At 32.9% G+C, this 25,246-nt stretch overlaps 1 protein-coding gene across 4 annotated transcripts in view; it reads left to right on the top strand.

The window, feature by feature from the left end:
- LOC145266474 (uncharacterized) overlaps positions 1–23,496 on the top strand; it is a 143,859-nt gene extending 120,363 nt beyond the window's left edge. For all 4 annotated transcript variants that reach the window (XM_080122164.1, XM_080122163.1, XM_080122162.1 and 1 more), the window contains exons 2-3: positions 1,299–1,675; positions 22,988–23,496. In XM_080122164.1, the coding sequence (XP_079978290.1) occupies positions 1,310–1,675; positions 22,988–23,383 (762 nt within the window). In that variant the 5' untranslated portion in view covers positions 1,299–1,309 and the 3' untranslated portion in view covers positions 23,384–23,496. The remainder of the gene's footprint in view (positions 1–1,298; positions 1,676–22,987) is intronic.
- The last annotated feature ends 1,750 nt before the right edge of the window (positions 23,497–25,246 follow it).

The following is a 25,246-nucleotide window of genomic DNA, read 5'->3' on the forward strand; positions in this document are numbered from 1 at the left end:
TTGGCATTTTTTTATATAATTATTAATACTTTTAGCATTTTTTTATATAATTATTAATACTTTTGGCATTTTTTTATATAATTATTAATACTTTTAGCACTTTTTTATATAATTATTAATACTTATGGCATTTTTTATATAATTATTAATACTTTTGGCATTTTTTTATATAATTATTAATACTTTTGGCATTTTTTTATATAATTATTAATACTTTTGGCATTTTTTTATATAATTATTAATACTTTTGGCATTTTTTATATAATTATTAATGCTTTATAAGTTTTTTTAATATAATTATTAATGCTTTTAGCAGTTTTTTATAAATTATTAATGCTTTTAGCAGTTTTTTATTTAATTATATATGTTCTAGCAGTTTTATATAATTATTAATGTTTTAGATTTTTTTATATAATTATTAATGCCTTTAGCATTTTTTTCTTTAATTATTAATGCTTTTAGCATGTTTTTTTATTTAGTTATTAATGCTTTTAGCATTTTTTAAAATTTAATTATAATTGCTTTTAGCATCTTTTATATATAATTATTAATGCTTTTAGCAGTTTTATATTTAATTATTAATGCTTTTAGCATTTTTTAAATATAATTATCAATGCTTTTAGCAATTTTTTTATATAATTACAATTGCTTTTAGCATTTTTTTATATATCTATTAATGCTTTTAGCATTTTTTATGTAATTATTAATGCTTTTAGTAGTTTTTTATTTAATTATATATGTTTTACCAGTTTTTTATATAATTTTTTATATAATTATAATTGCTTGTGGCATTTTCTTTTTATTTAATTATAAATGCTTTTAGCATTTTTTATTTAATTCGAACCCAACGCACTAATCAACTGACCTAATGCGACGTACATAAAATTGAATCAGTTTTTCAACTATTTAAAGTAAATCAGGTCATGACGTCATCTGACGCATGCGTAGAACCGGTTGTCGTCACGAGAGGACTGTTTCTGTTGACCCCCCCCACCACCACCACCTGTCGAAAATTGTCGATTTCGGGGTGAAAAAATGAACTTTTTGACCAATTTTTCGATATTTTTCGAGCGAAGGATGGAGCTTCAATATGATACTGAGTTTGTGAATTTTTGTTCTGTCTGTCGAAAGTTTTTAGCAGACACACAAACATACACACATACATACATACATACATACATACATACATACATATTTACATACATACATACATACATACATACATACATACATAGTTTCGCTTTTATATATATAGATTTCATTTTATATTTCAATCTTGGTTTTGTTTTTACTTTCAGACGGCCCTCCGATGGCTCCTCCAGGTGTCGTGGACATAGAAGTCGTCCTGAAGGACTGGGCATGGACTGCCTACCAGCAGTCACATGGTAAAGAAGCGCAAAAACATAAGTTCTCCGACGTTAGGCTTGAAGTGAGATGGGACCGTATGGAGTTCACATCGCTCGAACCCGAATATATCAACAAAAAGCGCAATGCAAGTAACGAAGCACAAGTGGTGTTCAAGTCGACGTACGAGAACCTGACATCTAGTAGCCAAGAAAATTCATTCACAACAGAAAGGACGACGACTTCTACGTGTACTACGTTCGTAGAGAAAGGATTCACGAAAGGAATTAACGTCGAAATGAAGTTAGCTCTACCTAATGAGATAATGGAGGTAACATGCAATTTATATCATCGTCTATTATTTATTCCCCTCTCTCTCTCTCTCTCTCTCTCTCTCTCTCTCTCTCTCTCTCTCTCTCTCTCTCTCTCTCTCTGTGAACAAAAAATGCCAATTCAGCATGTGTACCTTCTATCTTCTTGAAAACCACATACAACGTCAGGGACTGCCAAAATTCACCACAGAATTACCCCACCCTATATGTAACACGATGTAACTTTATTATAAATTAATATTATCAGTATAACTTTTGTATCATTTAAAAGAAGGGCAAAATAAACCAGTAATATTATTTTAGAAATTTTTTTCATCGAACGATAATAATGAAATTGCGAGACGAAAATCGTGTTTACATAATTGGTGCTTTAAAATAACGTTCCCATGTAGTAAACATTCCGAACGTGAAAACATACCCGTATTTAATAAATCTAGCAAAACTCAACTAATGGTCAGATTTTCCTGAAATTTTCGGTACTTATCCATTTTAGAATAAAATTACATATAAAAAGTTTTCGTAAAATATATGAGTGGAAATATTTTTTTAGTGTGTGCCCCCCCCCTCTATTTATTTTTTCGAAATTCGAACAAAATATATCGAAATTTCTATTTATTATGAAGAAGGGATTAGCCATATTTATATTTCAAATAAGTAAAAAAATATTTATTTTTTAAAAATTTAAATACACATATTGAACAAAAATTTACCTTGAAGTTGCAATTAAAAAATTGATATAAACTTAATGGATGAAGTAAAGAATAGATACCCCGTAGCAGACGACGCCGCCTGGCGGTGCCATGCGCACAATTCAACTAACACCGGTGATTCGACCTTGACATTGGCACAAGCACATGGCGTCAGTTGTTTTTAAACACGTCAAATAGCAAACATGCTCGAATATTCACCAGCATTTTTTTTTTTTTAAATATATTTACAAAACCTTTGAAGATTTAAAAGAAAAAGTATATATTTACAAAACATTTTTTTTAAATAAGTAACAAAACGAACGTATTTAAATAAAAGATATTTAAATAAACGGGTGTCTCTTTCTGTTTCGGATTTTTGCGACCAAGATTGATTTTTATGTGCTGTGTTTTGGGGGGGTTCTGTGTGCGTTTTTAAGACAATTCAATATTTATTCTTTAAAACATTAACTTCAGCGACAATTAATATATTTTCAAAATAATATTTTTAAATATTACATTTTTACGAATATTCGCGAGCAAGATTTAAAAAAAAAAAGACGAGGTGTTTTGTTTTTTTTCAATTAAATTATAAACTTTATTTAAACTTTCAACAAACTTTTACAGACATAAAAATAGACTTTATAGATATTTTATAATAATTTTTTAAAAATATATTTAACGAAAAGTTTTTTTTTATCATTTCATTGGTGAATAAAATTTCAAAGTAATAAATGGTGAGAAAAAATATCTCGAAAAGGAAAAACACCTCGTCTTTTTTTTGTTTTAAATAAAACTTTAATTTTAAAATTTCGATGTTTGAAAAACAGTCCATAATATATATTTCATTATAAAAGTTCTATTTTTGTTTGATAAAAAGAATAAAACAGTTAATAAAAAAAAACAGTCCATTAAGTTCAAATAAAGACTGTTTGAATAAAACTTATAAAAAAAAAAGATATGAATAAAATAATATATTTTTTTATCTCGATTGTTTATACTTGTGATTTTATTATGCATAAAAAATTGCCTCGGCCTAAAAGGATTTCTCCTTCACTGACCACCGACATACATCGCACTGTAAATAAATATTGAATTGTATCAAAAACGCACAAAAAAGAAATGGCCAAAACCGTATAGAATTAACCTTTTTTTATAAGTTTTATTCAAACAGTCTTTATTTGAACTTTTTTTTTTAATCTTGCTCGCGAATATTCGTAAAAATGTAATATTTAAAAATATTATTTTGAAAATATATTAATTGTCGCTGAAGTTAATGTTTTAAAGAATAAATATTGAATTGTCTTAAAAACGCACACAGAACCCCCCCAAAACACGGTACATAAAAATCAATCTTGGTCGCAAAAATCCGAAACAGAAAGAGACACCCGTTTATTTAAATATCTTTTATTTAAATACGTTCGTTTTGTTACTTATTTAAAAAAAAAAATGTTTTGTAAATATATACTTTTTCTTTTAAATCTTCAAAGGTTTTGTAAATATATTTTTAAAAAAATGCTGGTGAATATTCGAGCATGTTTGCTATTTGACGTGTTTAAAAACAACCGACGCCATGTGCTTGTGCCAATGTCAAGGTCGAATCACCGGTGTTAGTTGAATTGTGCGCCTGGCACCGCCAGGCGGCGTCGTCTGCTACGGGGTATCTATTCTTTACTTCATCCAACTTAATATTATTATGTTTTTTTAATAGCGTTTCGAATTAATATATACTATAATCAGTTGAATTACCAAGAAAAAGAAACTCCGTAAACATTAATTAATTTTTAAAAGATTAAAACGATTAAAATTCCATTATTTCAAAATGTCCCGTTACAACATAGAGTTTTAATTAATTATGTTAAAAAAAAAAATTAATATTAAGTTTTAATATAAACATGACTCTTGTCAGCTATTTTATCGCCAGATTAAAACCAATTTGAAAATATTATTGCACAAATATTAAGCATTTTGTAGGCCCCCCCCCATATTTTGTTTATTTCTTTTTACCGAACAAAATATGGAACCCCGTAGGTAACCAAATGAACATTCAGTAAAACCGTATTTCATATTTAATATACAAATGTTTATATAATATTATTAATCGTTAAACTGTGTAAATCTTAAAACCTAACAAAATTATAACAAAGATTAATTATTAATTGCAGCTTGAAGAAGATAAACAAAGGTTTTAAAAAATCATTAAGTTGCTTCTGCTTTTCCATAGTTCGTATACTTAACACAAATCAGACGTCACGGAAACGTGCGGTCCATTTGTCACAATCGTTTCGCAGACCATAAACGTCTTATTACGCTTATTATGGCTATGAAATTATTGTCTGGATTGTGGATGTAACGTTACATAAAATCAGTCCTTATATTCCTCGCTCGGTGAATTTCTTCTTCCGCAGATTTGATCACAAATGAAGACTCGAAACAAAAATATTCCCACACTCACTTTCTATGGGTAGTAAACTCCCCACCATAGTGTCACTGCTTCTGGGTGAAATCTTTAAATGCGCTTAAACTTTACTGCCGTTTCACGGTTTTCACTGATCAACGGGGGGGGGGCGTGACATGTCTCGTATAGTATTAAACGACGTAAGACCGGAAGAAGGGATTAGCTATATTTATATTTGATTTTCATTTATATTTTTAATCTTATTTAGTGTTTCAAATTTATTATCCGAACACCAATATATAACTGTTATTTATTCTACGAAGTTTATTATTTCTTTATCATAAATTGTTGATTGTTTGTTTACTAATGGACAATTGTTTAGATGTATTATTACTGTAATGTTTGGACTAATAGGACAGATTGTCAGAATTACACATGAAATTTACCATTAATGAGGTGGCAGACTTATCACGAAATGATTTATATGGTTCAAGCATTTTAGCGAAGAGCGAAAGAGCGGAAGGAGACCAATAAAATGATAATTCTGAGGATCAATTCTTTGATCAGAATTCTTGAACACTGGTGCAATAGGGGCAATTTGTCAGCTATCTATGAAGTGAGATTTTGCAAAGCATTTGTTATTGAGTTTTGCTTGAACAGGGGATAACTCAATAAAATATTCCTTTATTACTATTACAGAGAAGATCAAGCCCACATGCCTTTGTCAAGGTCTCAAGTCTTTTATGATATTCCAGGCATTGAAAAGGGCGATAGGAAAGGTCATCACGTGTAACTTCAGTCGGCAATAGGAAATTGGGGGGGGGGGACAGTGGTGTGCGAAGTTCAAGGCAAGTTCAGTTGGCGTGCGAATGATATCATTCTTGTGTGATAGTAGGGGAAACGTTAATCGACCATTATCTATATCTATTATGGATTTCATAAAAATCAATCAAACATTATTTTTAAAATGCATTAAAATGGCCTAAATCCGTGAGGAAACAGAATGTTTTATCTGTTTTAAAAATTTATGTCAATGAAATAAGAAAAATCTCATTTTAGTTTATTTTGATTGTTAAAACTTTGAATAATTATTTTGATTGTTAAAACTTTGAATAATTATTTTGATTGTTAAAACTTTGAATAATTATTTTGATTGTTAAAACTGAATAATTATTTTGATTGTTAAAACTTTGAATAATTATTTTGATTGTTAAAACTTTGAATAATTATTTTGATTGTTAAAACTTTGAATAATTATTTTGATTGTTAAAACTTTGAATAATTATTTTGATTGTTAAAACTTTGAATAATTATTTTGATTGTTAAAACTTTGAATAATTATTTTGATTGTTAAAACTTTGAATAATTATTTTGATTGTTAAAACTTTGAATAATTGTTTTTATTGTTAAAACTTTGAATAATTGTTTTTATTGTTAAAACTTTGAATAATTGTTTTTATTGTTAAAACTTTGAATAATTGTTTTGATTGTTAAAACTTTGAATAATTATTTTGATTGTTAAAACTTTGAATAATTGTTTTTATTGTTAAAACTTTGAATAATTGTTTTTATTGTTAAAACTTTTAATAATTGTTTTTATTGTTAAAACTTTGAATACTTATTTTTATTTCTACAAATATGTGTATGTGTCTGCACTTTATACAGTTTTTTTTTGTTTCTTTGTTAAATAAACGTGTTTGATGTTTATGATGTCATCATTTTTCTCTAAACATAATTTACAGTTTCTAATATTTATATTGACAGAAGATTAATAATTTTTAGATTTACACACACACACACACACACACACACACACACACACACATTTGTGGTCTGGCAGCAGGAGAGATACACCGAAGCAGCAAAACTGCCATATTTTATTGGTTTGAAAATATTGATTCTTTTTTATGAATTTTAACCATACACTAGTGTTATGATCTTCAAAAAGCCTGCAAATTTTCATGTAGTTTCGTCCCATAAAACCAATTTCATTTCAATATTCAATTTGACTACCAGTGTGTGTATATATATATATATATATATATATATATATATATATATATATATATATATATATATATATATACCACCTCTTTTTGGCAATTTTTTAAGTTCCAAAGATCAGCGACTATTGATCAGAATTTAACAAATGAAGTCTCGTTGGAGAGGTAATGACCGGAATTGTATAGTAGCTTTTGGGACATTTGCTCTTAGATCGCACATTAAGGGGATCATCCATCACTCAGAGCCTATTATTGGCACATTTTACAGCCATAAAATGTTTCAATTATAGTCATTTGTTTTCCTAGTTTTGCATATGAATTACAAAATATCTGATATTTCCACAAATCCTTTGTCCTTGATGGAGGGGAGACAAAGACTTGCTGTTTTTGTTTCAAATTATCTGAAATATCAGTAAGAGGAGACTTGATTCCAAATATTTCTCATATGTTATATCGCCCGGTTTTCATACAAAAGTAAATTTCACAGTGTATAAAGATTATATGATACTGGAGATATTCATAATCGTACCCTATTTTCAAAAGAGGGGAGATATGAGAAATATTTGGAATCAAGTCTTCTCTTGCTGATATTTCAGATTATTTGAAACCATAGCAGCAAGTTTTAGTCTCCTCTCCATCAAGGCTAGAGGTTTTGAGCAAATATTAGGTTGATGCAAAAGTAATGTTGTTTTTTGACATTCCACTTCGCATCAAAAACCGACATTATTTTTGCACCAACCTAAAATATATATATATATATATATACATAGGGTGGAACAATGAAATCATCGCCTTAGAAAAGACAACGTGATTTTATTTCTGTTTAATGAAAACCGGTTTTCATTTTTTGCTGCAGACCATCTACTAGTTGGCCAGTTGTGTACAAATTCCAGGAGCGATAAGAGCCTTCTATCATGTCTTAAACCACAATGTTCAACGGGGGAGATCAGAGATGGGCTGCTGTACAACTCATGCTCTCTACTGATCCAAGTTATGACAAAACGACCATTGCCAGCACCCTCAAATGCAAATCCAGACGGTTCAACAAAATTTCTGGCTCAACAAAATTTCTGGTAACGGTTATGGTGTTTGGTTTCAAGTGAGGCCCACATCATGCTATCTCACATCTTCAAAGTCGATTTGAAAGTCAACATCAAAGTGTACCTAAATGCGCTGAAGAGTGTGGTGATCGCCTGATGCATTCAGGTGGCTGCTGGCAAACTCTTGGCGTGGTAGCAGGACTCGGTGCCGACCCACAACTCTAAAGACACTCAGATTTGGCTTCAGAAGCAGTGCTATGCCTTTGTAGTTTTTTTCTCACTTGCCTTCTCCCGACCTGAACCCGCTTAACTACTTTGTTTGGTCATCAAGAACAACACCAACATGACCTCCCACAAGACCAAAGCCAGCCTGATCGCCATCATCAACCAATTATTCACCGAACTCCCATCAGCACTTATGGAAAAGGCATGCTCCCAGTTCTGGACTCATATCGAGGCAGTGATTGAGGATGAAGGTGGCTGCATTAAATAAATGTCAGCATAATCAAGTTTCCTAATTGGATTTTTTCAATAAAAGTTTTAAAATAAAGCGATAGCATTATTTTCTTTAGGGCAACAAATTTACCGTTCCACCTTATATATATATATATATATATATATATATATATATATATATATATATATATATATATATATGTGTGTGTGTGTGTGTGTGTGTGTGTGTGTGTGTGTGTGTATATATAAGTTGCACACAAGCAAACAATGCTGCAACACTTTGTGTGGTCTGCGGCATTGTTTAATTGTGGAAATTATATATATACCATCTTAGATTTTTAAAAAACTCATCTCAGATTCAAAAGAATTATCATAGATTCAAGAAAAATCTAATATTAATTTGCTTGCTGGGTTAGCAAAATCCTACTTGTGAGACATCAGATTGGATAACTACATCCCTTATTGAGAAGAAATAGGTATATTTCACAGTTGGATTTCTCCATGGTTTGTTTGATAAGACTTTCTTGTATTTTGTATGGTAGAAATATTTGCTAAATAGAACCTGAATAACAAAACATATCACACAAGAAGGACTTCCCTGGGTTTTAAAAGCAGATATCGTGATCACAGAAGTACATTCAAACACGAAAAATGCTGAATTAGTGAACCACTACTGGTAGCTCAAAGAAAGTGGATTATCACTGATAACAGAGTGGAAAATAGTACAGTAAGCCAACACATGTAGAAATGTAGACGACCCGTGTGGACTATGTTTGAATGAGAAATAAGCTATCCTAAAATTTAAAAAAAAACAAAAAACTTAAAGCGTATTGGACTGCAGGAGTAAAATAGGTGTGATTAAAAAGTAGTAAAAAAACCTGATTTTGTACAATGTGTCGTCCGTTTCTGGAAAGAATGGCCGCTCCAGCTATTTATGGACAGGTGGTCATGTGAGGTAATGAGAGTTGAGGGAAGTAGGCAAATGAAATGCAATTGGTTTTTCAAATAAAAAGACTGTGTGTTAGAAAGAGAGGGGGTGTCTATTTGGCAGAAGTAAATTGTGACAGATGTGCGGGGGTTTGATACTGATAATTGCAAGGAGAACATAACATTTATGAATTTTCTTTGGTGGGGGGACTTTACTTTCTCGTAACACCAACATATTTAACTGAAAGTTATTTAGGCGCAATGACGAAAATGGGCGAATGAGTAAGGTTAAGCAATGATATCCTTAGGTCGTTAACTGGGGAAGATGATGTGGTCACGTGGCGTAACAAGCTGAAGTTAGAGGCAAAACTGCAAGAGATTTAAGACCTAGCCACATAGATTTCACTGTCATTGGAAGTGGTTTATCTAAAAATGAGAGAGATAGATCAGGCCATTACTGAGAGTATTGAAACCGATTCGAGCCGCATTTTCAGAGAGCACGTTTTGATGCTTCAAATAAGCTCAGAAGAGTTACCTTGATATGAAAGTCAGTGGATGTATATATGGCAGAGATAAGGTTACTAGCAGGATTGGCTGGATATGTGAGACACAGCCTTGAGAAGACTGTTAAACTGACTTTTGTAAGTGGTTTCCCTGGACGTATCTCCATGGAACTGCACCGATTTACTGAAATTGAAACCATGGAGGTGGAAGAGATTTTGAGACATTCTAGAGTGCTGACAAAACATCCTGGTAAACTAGGGCAGTCGCAGCATCTGTGGCAAACAATCAAAGCAGAGAGGAGCGAATATTAATGAAACATTTACGAGTAAATGCTGCGGATGTCAGGGATCCTACCTGATGAGAGACTGTAGAAGGCCACAACTAGGCATTATCTGTCTTTGGTTTGGTCAGGTGGAAATAAGTAAAGGGGTACTATTTCGCCAGTAGTCACATGTTTTACATTGCAAAGGCATTTGAGAGTTTGCTGTCACAGATAGTGGTCACTATTAATGGGAATACAGCTAGAACCCTTGCGGATACCAGATTTAGACAACGCTTGTTACTACAAGTGTCGCCAACTCTTGGAATGAAATCAGCAACATTAGAGCAGTAGATGGCAGAGAAGTGAAATGTTGTGGAGAGGCCAATTCTGAGATTGTGGTGAGGAATATGCCGTTGCGACTAAAAGTGATTGTACTGAATTAGCTTATTGCAGAAATTGACATGGTGCTGGGCTTGGATGTGATAGACAGATTGGGAGGAGCTACCATTGCTAAAGGCCAGGTTAAGATTGGCAATCAGATAGCACCAAGAATGACAAGAAGTGCAACCAGGAGCAATACCATCCAACCATTAAAACTCAGGCCATGTTTGATTGAGGATGAGGACTTTTGAGCCTTCTTTGATGGTGATAAATGGACGGTAGAGTGGCGATGAACCACAGAACAACCTGTGTTGACAAACCGTATTAGCTGCTACAAAAACACGATAACAGGAGATATAGGATCGCAGTTTGAGAAGGAATTGAAAAGGTGGATAGACGAAGGAATATTGATACGATTGTCAGGGAAGGTTAAAGGAATTTTGCCACTCATGGCCGTGATCCAACCTATTAAGAAGAAAGTTAGGCCGGTGTTGGATTTCTGGGAGTTAAACATGTATGTAGCTTGTCATACAAAAGATGGAATCGACGCGTGTGAAGAAGTCATGAGGAACTGGAGGAGGATGGAATGTGCAAGTAAAATTGTGGACTACCCCCAAATTCATGTACTATGGCAGTATCAATTGGTAGAGTATAAAGATCAAGTTTATTTTTTGACCAGATTATGATTTGGACTGAATTTAGCACCAAACATTATGATGGAAGTTCTTAAGATTGTGGTGGCCAAAGATGATGCAGTGAATGTTCTTATACCGGTGATGTACTGGTGGATGAAAGTAAGGTGACTGCAGAGAGGGTCAGAGATCACGTTTACATATGGATTGAGGGCAAAAAAAACTGTTCGAGTCATTTGAAAATGGAATGGCTTTGGGATTAAGACTACAGGAAAGTTGTTGTTTGGATGAGAAAAGAAGATCCCCGAAGCACAGCATGGCCTATCGAAGAGAGAGCTTTTCTCTATATGTGGAAAGTTGGTTGGCTATTACCCTATAGTTGGATGGTTGTGAACAGTGTGCAGTTTTATTAAAAGGCAAAGACAGTACAGAGTACAGACAGTAGAGAGTATGCAGTTGATCAAGAAGTGCTGCTCATGATACAAGAAATCATTGCAGAATTGAAAAAATGAACCCTGTAAAAGGAGAATGGCATATAAAAAGGAGTCATGAAGGAGTAATATGAAGTGACGCAAGCTGCCTGGGATTATGGGTATGATTGAAAATAGGTAATATGGAATGACTGTTGAAGATGCTGCTTTGCTACAAAAAATGGATGATTGCGCCCATATCAATGTTGCAGAACTCGATGCTATAATGAAAGCCATCAATCTCGCTTTAAAATGGAGGCTACAGAAAGTGGATGTTAGGACAGACTCTGCAACGGTGGCATCATGGATCAAATCGGAGGTGTCTAGTGGTAAGTGTATCAGGACAAAAGGAGCAGCGGAAATGCTTATTAAGTGTTGACTTGGAGACTTGATCCAAGTGAAGAAAGCCCGGCTAAGGAAAGGGAAAGACATGGCTCCGATGTGTTATGCAGTAGAGCATCTAAAAAACCATAAGATGCATCATTTTGGAAAGGAATGGACTTTATACCTAGCAAGAGAAGTGGATCCACAGATCACAATGCAAGATGTCTAAGAGGTGGTGGAACAATGTAGGGAATGTCAATCAATTGACCCTGCGCTGGCTAGACATGAAAAATGGGTAATTTCATGTTAAAGAAAATTGGCAGTACTCGTTATTGATATCATGCAGTATCAACAGGAACCGTATTTAACTGTGATCGACTGTGGGGCTTCAGTCACTAGTGACATGGTGGAAAATCAGAAATGAAATGGCAAAAAGGTAAAGAATATTGTTGAGGAGGTGTTTATGGAAAGTGGGCCAGTAGAAGAGGTGTTGGTAGAAAATGTCTCCACTCGGAATCTTTTAGAAACTTATATGCAAAGTGAAACGTTAGGCTATATTTTAGAGCTGTACACCGCCCAAGTGGTAACAGAATTATCGAGAGGCATCATCGCACTATAAAAGCTGTGGCATTGAGAAGCCAAATTTCGCCCCAAGAAGCTGTATTTTGGTATACTATGGCACCGAAAATTGGCCAAGATGAAAAGTCAGCGCTACACGGATCTATTTTTACTTACAAATGGCGACACCCATTGACTGTAACAGAGAGAGTGGAACAGGTACACGTGAAAATCACGGTTAGTGAAGAGATGTGGGTGAAAGCACACAATTTTCGTTGCACAACCAACTAGGAAAGAAGTACTGTAACTGAAGTACTCTACAAAAACAAAGTGACAGTTAATGGAATGCCACATCACATCTTAGACATACCGAGAGTTTCATTGCCAGCGGAGGAAGAGGAGGTTTATGAAGTTCCTGAAGAAGAATCTATACAATGGTCGCATTGCAAACACAGACGTCCAGCATATATATATATATATATATATATATATATATATATATATATATATATATATATATATATGTTTACTCCTATAAACGGTTTTGTATTTTGATATATTAAATTTAAAGTTTTTTTTTATTTTGTTCGCTTTAGTCCAGCTGATAATTTTGAATAATTTAATTTTGAAATCTGATTTCGTCATATCTATCTTTATAGACAATCCCTACCCCTTCCACTTACGCTTTCTATAATCCCCGTCCCATAGAACGACCGATATTTTTTAGTTTCAAGTTGCCTGTCATACTCAATTTAAATTCTATACTACTCTTACTCGTCCGACTACAAATAACTCCCGTTGTGGCTTTCTATTTTTCTTTTTCTTTCTTTTCTCTTTCTGCCTCTCCTCTCTCTTATTTAAACCATTAATGATATTAATAAGAATTTAATTTTTCTACTCATTTTTTCTCCCTATTTAATTAGAGACGCAGAAAATATGCCTTTTTATATTCCTACTATTTGGATTTATCAAGAATATTTCGCTAATTGGAATATTCATTATAAACGATCGCAGTGTACTATATAAAAGAGAGCATATTTCTAAGGATATTTTTTACGGTTCTCTGCACCACCAAACAATTCTCAATTCCCAAAGGAGCATTACCAATTAGATCATTACCAATTAGATCATTACCAATTAGATCATTACCAATTAGATCATTACCAATTAGATGTTATATCGAAAAGAATTGGAATTTACATTCAATGTGGAGTTCTTCAACCAATTTGGAATCTAAGAACTCTGTTCATATCATTTGTTGTTTCAACTCTTATTTTCTTTATGTCCTTAAAAAAATTTAATCTTTAGTATATTTTCTATGTGTGTGCTGAATAGCAAAATTATATCAAACCAAATTTATTTTTGTTTTTTTTTTACAAAAGAGTCACCGCATATCAAGGCCCAGAGGCCACTCAAGGATAAGAGTTAATTACGTCAATGGGAAAACGTTGTGGTAATCGTTAGTAGTGGCAATTTGGTAAATTGGATTACTTAAGGAAACGGCTCATCAAGAACTTTGTGCATGTTGGACTTGAAGACAACTATATTGTAAACAATTGAAAAGCAGAAAAACGGAACAAAGTTCCACAGGCATTTCTAAGAAAGGCGTGCAGTTCTAAGAAAGAAGCTTTGTTCATGGAATCTACGTTTAGGTTTAGGCACAGATAAAGAATAGGGGAAATTATTGATAGTGGTTTCAGTTAGACGAGTGTTTTTTGTGAAAGTCAGGCCATGTGGGACCATAGATTGGAGCTCAGACGAGCACTTGCCATGAAAATAACGATAAAGCAGAGACAGGCTGGCAACGTCTCTTCTGTGGGAAAGATGTTGCATCCCCCACTAGGTTTCGAAGTCTATTTTAAACTCTGTCAAAGCAGGATAAGCAGCTTCTAGATGTGGCAAAAGTACTCCATTCTTGGACGTACTCGGCTCTTATATAGGTAGAGACTGGCATCAGAAGTGAGACATTTAGTGGAGCGGTAGAACGATTCCACCATGTTTACAGCAGCCTTAGTAACAGATTTGATGTACGTATTCCATCTCAGATCAGGAGAAAAGGTCAGACCTAGAAGCTTGTGAAAACATGGAGCCTCTCCAACACGAGAGCCATTCATTTTAATTGATGCCAGACGGGGGTCAGAGCGTTGATGATGTAAAGATAGAAGCTTGTTTTTAGATGCATCAAAAGTAACCAGCCACCTCTTTTTCCATTGCACCACATGTCAAGATCAGAGGAGAATTAATGAAAGCGTACAGTCGTTTACGGCCTTTTAAGTGTTGCCATAGATGGTAGTGTCGTCAGCATAAATGTCTATGAATGATCTTGGAATGTGATTTGGGAACTTATTGATGTAGATTAGGAAGAGAGTTGGGCCCAGGATGGATCTCTGAGGGACTCCAGCATTAATACTGTGAGCTTCTGATATTTCAACCACTACTCTTATTAACCTATGAGAGAGAAATTATTTAATGATTGAGAAGACATTTCCAGCTATACCATAGCTGGGGATTTTGTGGAGTAGACCTTTATGCCCTTGACATATCAAAAGCTTTTGATATGTCAAGGGCAATCGCCATAAAAAAGAAAACCTCTGTCGAGAGATTTGCTAATCCTATGAGATTTAATTGTTAGCACATCTGCTGTAGATCTAGCAGAAAGGAATCTATACTGCATGTCACTTAGGGGGCTATTTTTGCTCAGGTGGTTGACTAATTCTCTATTTAACACAGATTCAGAAACTTACTCATGATGTACAGGAGACTGATTGGTCTGTATTGAGAGGGAGACGACCGATCACCTGAATTTTTAAATACGGTACATACTGATGAAGTTTTCCAGGGTGTTGTGAAGCAACAAGTAGCTTTGTAAGTTTTGGTTGAAGCTTTTTGAGTACTATAATAGGAATGCCGTCAGGACCAGTTGCTTTTCTGGAATCAGCTACTTTGGCCTTGACGAATTGAGCATACAACTTTCTTGCGTTCTTTATTACTCTTTTACAGTGATTGCTGGCAGTCCTTAAGGCGGCTTAATCTCAGTACATCTACTACGTTGGAAGCAATGGAAATAGTGATGTCTGTGTGCAATGGCAGCAGCACATACTGGAAAGAACCACAGATGGCTATTAGGTTTTTGGCTAGAATTTTTTGGAGGGTATGAAACGGTTTATACCTACAATTAACCATTCCGTCAAGTCTGATACTATAAAGGACACATTCTTTTTAAACATGGAATGCAGAGGTGGATTTGATATAAATGTACGAAAGGTATCCCAGTAAGCCATAGACTATTGATATACTGTATGGTCGAGAGGTATGTCAGAGGACTTATTACATTTTGTTTTCATCTTAACTGATACAACCGAGTGGTTGGAAGAACCCAGTGGGGACAGAACAGAAGATGAACATAGCTCAGGACAAGTTGTGAGAAAAAGGTCTGGAAGACTTGCGTTCTGTCCATCAGTGTCGGGTACACAGGTGGGTTTGTGAACAATCTGACTGAGGTCATAAGCAATGGAGAAATCATGACAGAACCTCTCCTCATCATCTGTTTTGTTTGAGTGGGTTAACCATTCCACATTGTGAACATTGAAGTCTCCATATACGTGAATGTAAGACAAAGGATGAGCAGACAGGATGTGGTCAATTTTGTCTTAAAGATAGGAAATCCGGGGGCGATAGGAGACAAATATTATGCAGTGGTGTGAGCAAGTGCAATCTGAAAGCACATGTAGGGTAATTTAGGGTCTTCTCTGGAGATGTCCTTACCACACGGAAAGCCATCTCAATGTGGGCACATATTTCATGCCAATCGCGATTTTGGGGGTCATATTTGGATGTTAAATCAGAATATCCTTTAATTACGAACTCATCTATGTAAATAGTCGGTCCAATGCTAGTTTTGCTTAGAATAATTAGGTCTGCTTTGGTCTCCTGTAATTGGATTTACACCTCTGGAAGCTTGGAATGTAAACCCCGATGTTGAACAAGGAGACATGGGGGTCTGGGCTTAGTTGTGTATATTTTCTGGGGACTTTTCATGATAGAACTTTAGGATGTATGGAATAGGTCGACTGATTTAGTTAGAGCCGACCAGAGAGTGACAGAGAAAAGGTAGTGAGAGAAAAAAATGTTTTGCAAACCATGGTAAAGCCATAGTCAAAAAAAAAGGTAAAACACCATGGTAAAGCCATAGGAAAAAAATGGTAAAAGGCCATGATAATTCCATAGTAACAAATGGTAAAAGACCATGGTGAAGCCATAGTAAAAAAATGGTAAAAGACATTGTAAAGCCCTAGTAACAAAAATCGTAACAGACCCCGGTAAAGCCATAGTAAAAAAATGGTAAAACACAATGGTAATGTCATCGTAAAAAAATGGTAAAAGGCCATGATAATTCCATAGTAAAAAATGGTAAAAGACAATGGTAAAGCTATAGTAACAGAAATGGTAAAAGACCACGATGAATCAATGGTAAAATATTGGTAAAAGACCACGGTTAAGCCATAGTAAAAAAATGGTAAAAGACCATGGTAATTTCATTGTAAAAAAAAATAGTAAAAGACCATGGTAATTCCATAGTAAAAAAAGATAAAAGACCATTGTAAAGCCCTAGTAAAAAACGCCAAAAGACCATGGTAAATCCATAGTAAAAAATGGTAAAAGTCCATGGTAATTCCATAGTAACGAATATAGTAAAAGGCAATGGTAATGCCATAGTAAAAATATAGTAAAAGGCAATGGTAACGCCATAGTAAAAAAAATGGTAATAGACCACGGTAAAGCTATAGTAAAAAATGGTAAAAGTCCGTGGTAATGCCATAGTAAAAAAAATGGTAAATGACCATCGTAAATCGTAGTAAAACAACGGTAAAAGATAATGGAAATTCCATAGTAAAAAAAATGGTAAAAGACCATGGTAATTCGATAGTAAAAAAAAATGTAAAAGACAACGATAAAACTATAGTAAAAAAAATGATAAAAGACCACGGTTAAGCCATGGGAAAAAAATAGTAAAAAAACACGGTTAAGCCATAGTAAAAAAATGCTAAAAGACCATGGAAATTTCATTGTAAAAAACTGGTAATGCCATAGTAAAAAATGATAAAAGACCATGGTAAAGCCATAGTAAAAAAAAATTCCAAAAGACCATGGTAAAACCATAGAAAAAAATGGTAAAATTCCATGGTAATTCCATAGTAAAAAATGGTAAAAGACCATTGTAAAGCTATAGTAAAAAATGGTAAAAGACCACGGTAAAGCCATGGTAAAAAAATGGAAAAAGACAATGGTAAAGTCATAGTATAAAAATGGTAAAAGGCCATGATAATTCCATAGTAACAAATGGCAAAAGACCATGGAAAAGCCATAGTAAAAAAAAATTGTAATGGTCCATGGTAAAGCCATAGTAACAAAAATGGTAAAAGACCATGCTAAAGCCATAGAAAAAAATTGTAAAAGACCATGGAATGCCATCGTAAAACAATGGTAAAAGACCATGGTAATTCCATAGTAAAAAATGGTAAAAGACCATGGTAATGCCATAGATAGAAACTTGTTAATTACCATGGTAAAGCCATAGTAAAAAAATGCTAAAAGTCCGTGGTAAAGCCATCGTAAAAAATGGTAAAAGACCATGGTAAAGCCATCGTAAAAAATGGTAAAAAAAACATGGTAATTCCATAGTAAAAAAAATTGTAAAAAACCATGGTAGAGCCATAGTAAAAAAAATGGTAAAAGACCACGGTAAAGCCATCGTAAAAAATGGTAAAAGACCATGGTAAATCCATAGAAAAAATGGTAAAAGACCATGGTTAAGCCATAGTAAAAAAAAATTGTAAAAGACAATCGTGAAGCAATAGTACTGAAAATGGTAAAAGACCACGTAAGACCATGGTAGAGCCATAGTAAAAAAATGGTAAAAACCTTGGTAATGCGATCGTAAAAAAATGGTAAAAGTCCATGGTAATTCCATAGTAAAATATGGTAAAAGACCATGGTAATGCCATAATAAAAATATGGTAAAAGGCCATGGTAATGCCATAGTAAAAACTGGTAAAAGACCGTGGTAAAGCCATAGTAAACAAGATGGTAAAAGACCATGGTGGAGCCATAGTAAAAAACTGTAAAAGATCATGGTAAAGCCACAGTAATAAAAAAGGTAAAAGACCATGCTATAGCCATAGTAAAAAAGGTAAAAGACCATGCTATAGCCATAGTAACAAAAAAGGTAAAAGAACATGATAGAACCATCGTAAAAAATGGTAAAAAAAAAAATGGTAAAGCCATAGTAAAAAAAATGGTAAAAGACCATGGTGGAGACATAGTAAAAAAATGGTAAAAGACCACGGTAAAGCTATCGTAAAAAAATGGTAAAAGACCATCGTAAAACCATAGTAAAAAAATGGTAAAAGACCATGGTAATTCCATAGTAAAAAAATGGTAAAAGACCATGGTAATTCCATAATAAAAAAATGGTAAAAGACCATGGTAAAGTCATAGTATCAAAAAAGGTAAAAGACCACAGTAAAGCCATGGTAAAAAAAATAGTAAAAGACCATGGTAATGCCATAGTAAAAAAAATGGTAAAAGACCACGGTAAACCCACAGTAAAAAAAATGGTAAAAGACCATGTTAGGGCCATAGTAAAAAAAATGGTAAAAGACCACGCTAAAGCCATCGTAAAAAAATGGTAAAAAGACCACGGTAAAGCCATAGTAAAAAAAAATGGTAAAAGACCATGTTAATGCCATGGTAATTACTTACTAATATCGAGAAGCTCCACTAGAATCTACTGTATCGTTCAGAATCCATTCATAAAATGTACTTTACACCTGCTGATAGGACGGCCTCCTTAGTGGTTAGTCCAAGCCTTGGGCCCCTTACTATCAGGCGGATAACGTCAGCCCAGTAAAACGTTTACCTCCAGCATCCTTATTAGTGACATGGTTACAAGGATAGACATAGAAACAGAAATTTTCCGACATCTCGGGCGACTGCTCACGCAAAAATACTGCCGACCTAAAATAGATCTTTTTCTTCTTCGTTTGTCAGAAAAATCACTTGTCTAAACGAGCACTGGGAAACAAATTACAGAAGTTGCTGACTAGGCATGGCCAATGAACATTCTACTCTCCATATTTCTCCTAAATATTTTGATGATGACTTTCCACTGAGGAGATGAGCCTACATCGAAAATCCATGGATTAAGGAATTTATTTAATTGTATTCTTTGTTCGAATAATTTTTTTTTATTTTGAAAACTTATATTTTTTCAGAATTAAATTTTAATATAAAAAACTATAAATTTAATCTTGCTCTATCTTGTATATTGAGCAGTTTTTATTAAGCTGGGATTGTCTTATATAAAATATTACCTCCCAGAAATATTTGCAAAATAAATGCATAACAATTAAAAAATAGAAATAGAAAATAGAATTAATTTAAAATTCTTCATCATGTCCATCTGGAAGAAAACATAACTGTGACCAGTACTAGCCGTATCTAAAGCTTGCTCGACTGTCGAGCGGCGTCAGGAACGAACACAACTAAACTGTTTACAAATTCTAAAACAAAAACATGTTCGCCTGTAAAACTCTGCGTTGAATACGGCGTTCAAAATTGTCAATAACACTGACACACTTCATAATCGTACAAGGACGAACAAGAATGAAGAGTGATTAAGCTATATATATATATATATATATATATATATATATATATATATATATATATATATATATATATATATATATATATATATATATTATTTTCTTGACTTCATCTCCTCCCCTTTTTCCATTCTCATTCGTTAATTTAATGCAACTTACCGACGAGATCTATTGAAAAGTGTCGGTCGAAAGGTTAACCTCTAGATCCCTTAATTTTTTTACACGTAATTTCGTATGGATCCTTTTTTATTCGATGTCTTTTTTTTTACCTATAATTCTTTTTAGTCGATTTGTCTCTATACAATTTCCCGTTTCTCTTTTTTTTTCTTCACCCATAATGACTCCATTCATACTTTTTAAAGCAATATATATATATATATATATATATATATATATATATATATACTTTTATATATATATATATATATACTTTTATATATATATATACTTTTATATATATATATATATACTTTTGCTAGAATATATATATATATATATATATATATATATATATATATATATTCTAGCAAAAGTATATATATATATATATATATATATATATATATAATAAATTCTTGTGTGCGTGGCGTTTGCTCAGTTGGTAGAGTGCTTGCCTCGCATGCAAGAGGCTCGGGTTTCGAATCCTGAGTTCGGATTGTCTAACTGATGAGCCCAAATGAGGGCGAAACTCGAGTCTTGGACTTCCGGTTCGTTGACTGTCATGGCTCTTGTGAGCTGCGGCGTTGTTTGGCTGTGAATTTATTATACAATCTCTCCCATTCTGAAAATCATATATATATATATATATATATATATATACTAGCAAAAGTACCCGTCGTTGACTGGGTTCAAAAGCAGCCTACAGAAAATGGACTCTGATTTATGAAAGTATGATAGGTTATGAAAAGGAAGGGTTGTAAATTTGGGTTGAATTTGGGGGTTTCAAAACCAAAGCAAAATATGATGAAAGTAAAAATAAAATAGATAAACCCCATAATTTATTATACCATACCTGTTCACATTGAAACACTTATCACAATATTTTGTGGATCTATATTAAAAAACCTTGTTAAACTTTGTGACATATTTCTATTCTATGGAGGTCAGGTGCGAACGAACACCCCATAATTTTATTGTACCATATTTCTTCAAACTGAAATATAATTATCAAAGTATACATACGCAGATAGATATGAAAAGTCTTTATTAAAGTTTGTGCCTATTTCTATTCTATGAAGGCCAGGCGCGAACGCAGACCCCACAATTTTATTATACCGTCCCTATTTCAGTTAAAACATACTTATCAAAATATTCTTATGTACATCTATATCAAAAACACTTGTAAACGTTTTTTTTTTTTTCAATTTTTTTTTTATTTCCATACTTTGTGGACCAGGCGCAAACGCAGACCCCACAATTTTAATGAACCACCGTTCTGCCAGATCAAACATATCCATTCCTGTGTCTTGATATATATTTTATCATTATATGCAATCAGTTTTTTAAAATAGTCAACCATATAGGAGTCTATTCGTGACCAGACACACACACACACATTCAGCTTTATATATATATATATATATATATATATATATATATATATATATATATATATATATATATATAAAGGGAGAATTATTTTAAGCTTATGTTACAAAAACAGGCTACTGTTCTTGTAAGTGAGTAAATATGAAATAGGATAGTCAAGGATTCGAACTTGCGAAGCTAGATTTGGAATTGAGAATTCCAATCATAAGTTAAAATAAATACAGAATGTTATTGAAAATAAGGAATGTGGAATTGCCATTGTTTAGCTCACAAAAAATAGTTAGATATCTGTTTATTGAAAAAAGAATCTAATGATGAATTTTGTTTCTGTTATAAAAAATAAAATAAAAATAAGGAATTTAAAAACGGCCAATGGAAAAGGGTCGGCTTTGTAAGAAACATGTGAATAACAATGCATGCTTAAACACAGAGACATGTCATGCCATGTGTCTGAGACGTCATGAGTTATGAATTTAGTTAGATAAGTCAGAATCAGGATCAGTCAGTTGGTAGAAGCGAGAGGAGTTAGACGAGAGAAGCTAGAAGAGTCAAGGCACCCTCTGGGAAGTGAGAGGTTTTAGAGGTAACTATGTAAACAACTTTGAATCCCTGAAATGCAGAATCATGTCCGACCGGTCGAAGAAATAAACGTATCATTATGTGTTTTTATAACTGCCGTCTTGTGTTGTGTCGTGTCATTCTACCAAAACAAAGGTAAAGTGAAATTGTATTAATATAATCTTTGTGTTTATAAAAATGTACAACTGTCAAAACGTAAATGTCAAACGCACTCTCGGTCTATCTATCAAGATATTCATAAATCTCCTCTCATTGAATTACAGGCTTGGTTCTCCTGTATTAACATGTACACTGTTATATATACAGAACTGTCTCTCTCTTATATATACGCGATATATCTGCACACAACATGAACCACTAAGACGCTTACAAACATGAACAACAACAATACATACGTCATCCCGTTTAAAATAAAACCGTAACACTTATTCTTCAATTATTTCACGTTGTGTTATCACCATCTTCAAAAACCACTTGTTTCATTCATCAAAGCTCTCGAAATTAGCAAGAGCGTTATATCCGACTAAATATCCTGGACCCCTTTCTCATAAACACCAGCTTATTTCTCAAGAGTAGCAATTCTATAATATCTTCATTATTTTGTATTTAACGAATCCTGTTTACAACATAACGCCATGTCTTTTTCAGTTTATTTTAAATAAGATTTCATAAACATAACATTCCGTCTGTTATCATTTCTGACTACATATTACTTCTTATTCTTCTGAATGTACATATGTAGGATTAAACTTGTAAGCTTATCTTAAACTCATGCCTAAAACACATCCTATTTACAACAACTAAGCAAATATAGTTGAACTAATACTGGAGTACTTGCCAACATAAAACATTTATTGCTATCATTTTATTTTCCAGGTAACGACTGGTTTTGGTAAAGAGGTTCACATGAACAAAGGAACTGAACAAACTCAAGAGAGAAGCCTCACGTGGACAGCCAACAGTTCTATACGCGTAAGGGAACGCCACCGTGTTACGGCGTCCCTGGAAGTGACGGAGGAGAGCTTCACGGCTGATTTCAACATGTTCATCAGGATTAGCGGACGCGCACACGTCGTATTGACCAATATGAAAGATAACAATAGTTTCCTTTATACCGTAGAGGGTAACGTTTGCGACATCCTAAACAGAAAGTTTGGCGAGTGTGAATACTTCAAAAAAATGGGTAATATGATTTTGTGGAATGTAAGAGGAAAATGCCACTTCATGTATGGTGTCAAACAGCACATACGGATCGAAGAAGATGAGATCTAAGTGTAACAACTGTTTTAATCGCACGGACTGGATGTTCATGTGGATTGGAGAAATATGCTCACTTATTTTTTTTATTTTTAAATAAATTGCTAAATTTCCAGCTCTGAAATTGACGTCTGACGATTTTCTTCACGTATTTCATGGGATTAGAAGGGATGTTCATATAGATCTTTTTAAAAACAGGGAGAAAGTGACAGAAGTTGCAGCATGAAATAAGAACGTGGGATACACCAAAGAGGAGAGTGAAAGTGATAGATAAATAGTAATTATTAGTTGCAAATATAAATGAAGAATGCCTTAACATTTTGTGAGATGAAAATATACAGGAAAAGTCTTAGAGAAACAAAAACTCAGTTAAGTTTAGTTATAGTATTAAATTTAGTTATAGTATTAAATTTAGTTATAGTATTATTTTAGTTATAGTATTAAATGAGTTCATACTGAATTCTCAGCTTTCTTCCGTCATTTATATATTTTTTTCAGTCATTCAGGGAAGGAGATCTTGTTTTATCTGTCAATGAAAAAAAAAAAAGACATTAAGTCATATTTTATTTCATTTGACGTCCGAGCCACTTATTCCTTTCTTCCCCCAGCGTGTCTTGATGAAGATAACTTTTCTTTAAATGTCAAATTGTTTTTTATTAGAATCGCTTGTTTGAATCACTCAATTTTTACCCTGCAGTTTTTAAAGTGAAAAGCGATGAAGATATATATATATATATATATATATATATATATATATATATATATATATATATATAATTAATACATTTACTCACATAAAATTAATATACGAAAGTATATATTTATGCGTAAACTTTAAGTACTTATTCAAAAGTGCTCAATACGTAGGTAGAGCTAGTTAGTAATTTATAAAATATAAAATTATAATATATATATATATAAAATATATATATATATAAAATATATATATATAATATATATATTATAAATTAGTATATATATATATATATATATATATATATATATATATATATATATATATATTACTAGGCACCGCCAAAACTGGGGGGGGGCAGGTCAGTACTTTTTGACGGACCGTCTTTTTAAAAATCTACCAAAAATCAGGTAATTATCCGATCAATACGAAATTTTCAGCGATTATTAGGAGAAGAATGAACTTTATAACAGTGTACTTATTTTTCATAAACGATATTTATATATATATTTTTTTTTGCTTACAAACCCCCCCCTTGTTTTGAAGTGGGAACAAATATGCTTAAAATAATCATCTGAAACTGAAATCAACATATTGTGTTGTTGTAAGGGACAGAATTATAGATTCAAAAAAAAAAAAATTGTTTGCATAGCTTATTTTGACGTCTGAATATCAGAACTTCGATTGTGTTTAATTATCCCGCTTTTGAGTTTTGAAGTGTGAAATTCGGTGAATATGTTAAGTAAAATAATTAATTTAAGTTAAGCAAAACAAAAAAAAAATTTTTTTAATATTTATACGAAAAAAGCTATTTTAAAATTTTTGATAAATAAATTAACAATTTTTTTTTAGCGAGCCGAATAATGCATGACCATTATTAAACAGGGCATGCTTTGAATAATCGATACCAAAAAAAAAAAATTCGATAAATATTGTGCCCTTTGTGTTAAAAATAGCATCATTTTTTTCGATCCCGTTTGAAAACGTTTGCCGCCTTTCGACTACGGTGGACCAAACGCGCTGAAATAATTTTTTTTTATTCTGCTTTAAATTGCCCCCCCCCCCATTTTGGGGAGCCTGGCCCCCACACACATACACATTAAAAACCAAACGCATACAAATGGTCACCCATCTGGTACTGGCCAGCCTCAGCTTAATAATACATTGAAATTTTCGTCACTGAA

The sequence above is a fragment of the Euprymna scolopes genome, chromosome 41 (genome assembly GCF_053919585.1).
Source record: "Euprymna scolopes isolate OS-2025 chromosome 41, ASM5391958v1, whole genome shotgun sequence".
In the NCBI taxonomy this organism is placed as follows: Eukaryota; Metazoa; Mollusca; class Cephalopoda; order Sepiida; family Sepiolidae; genus Euprymna; species Euprymna scolopes.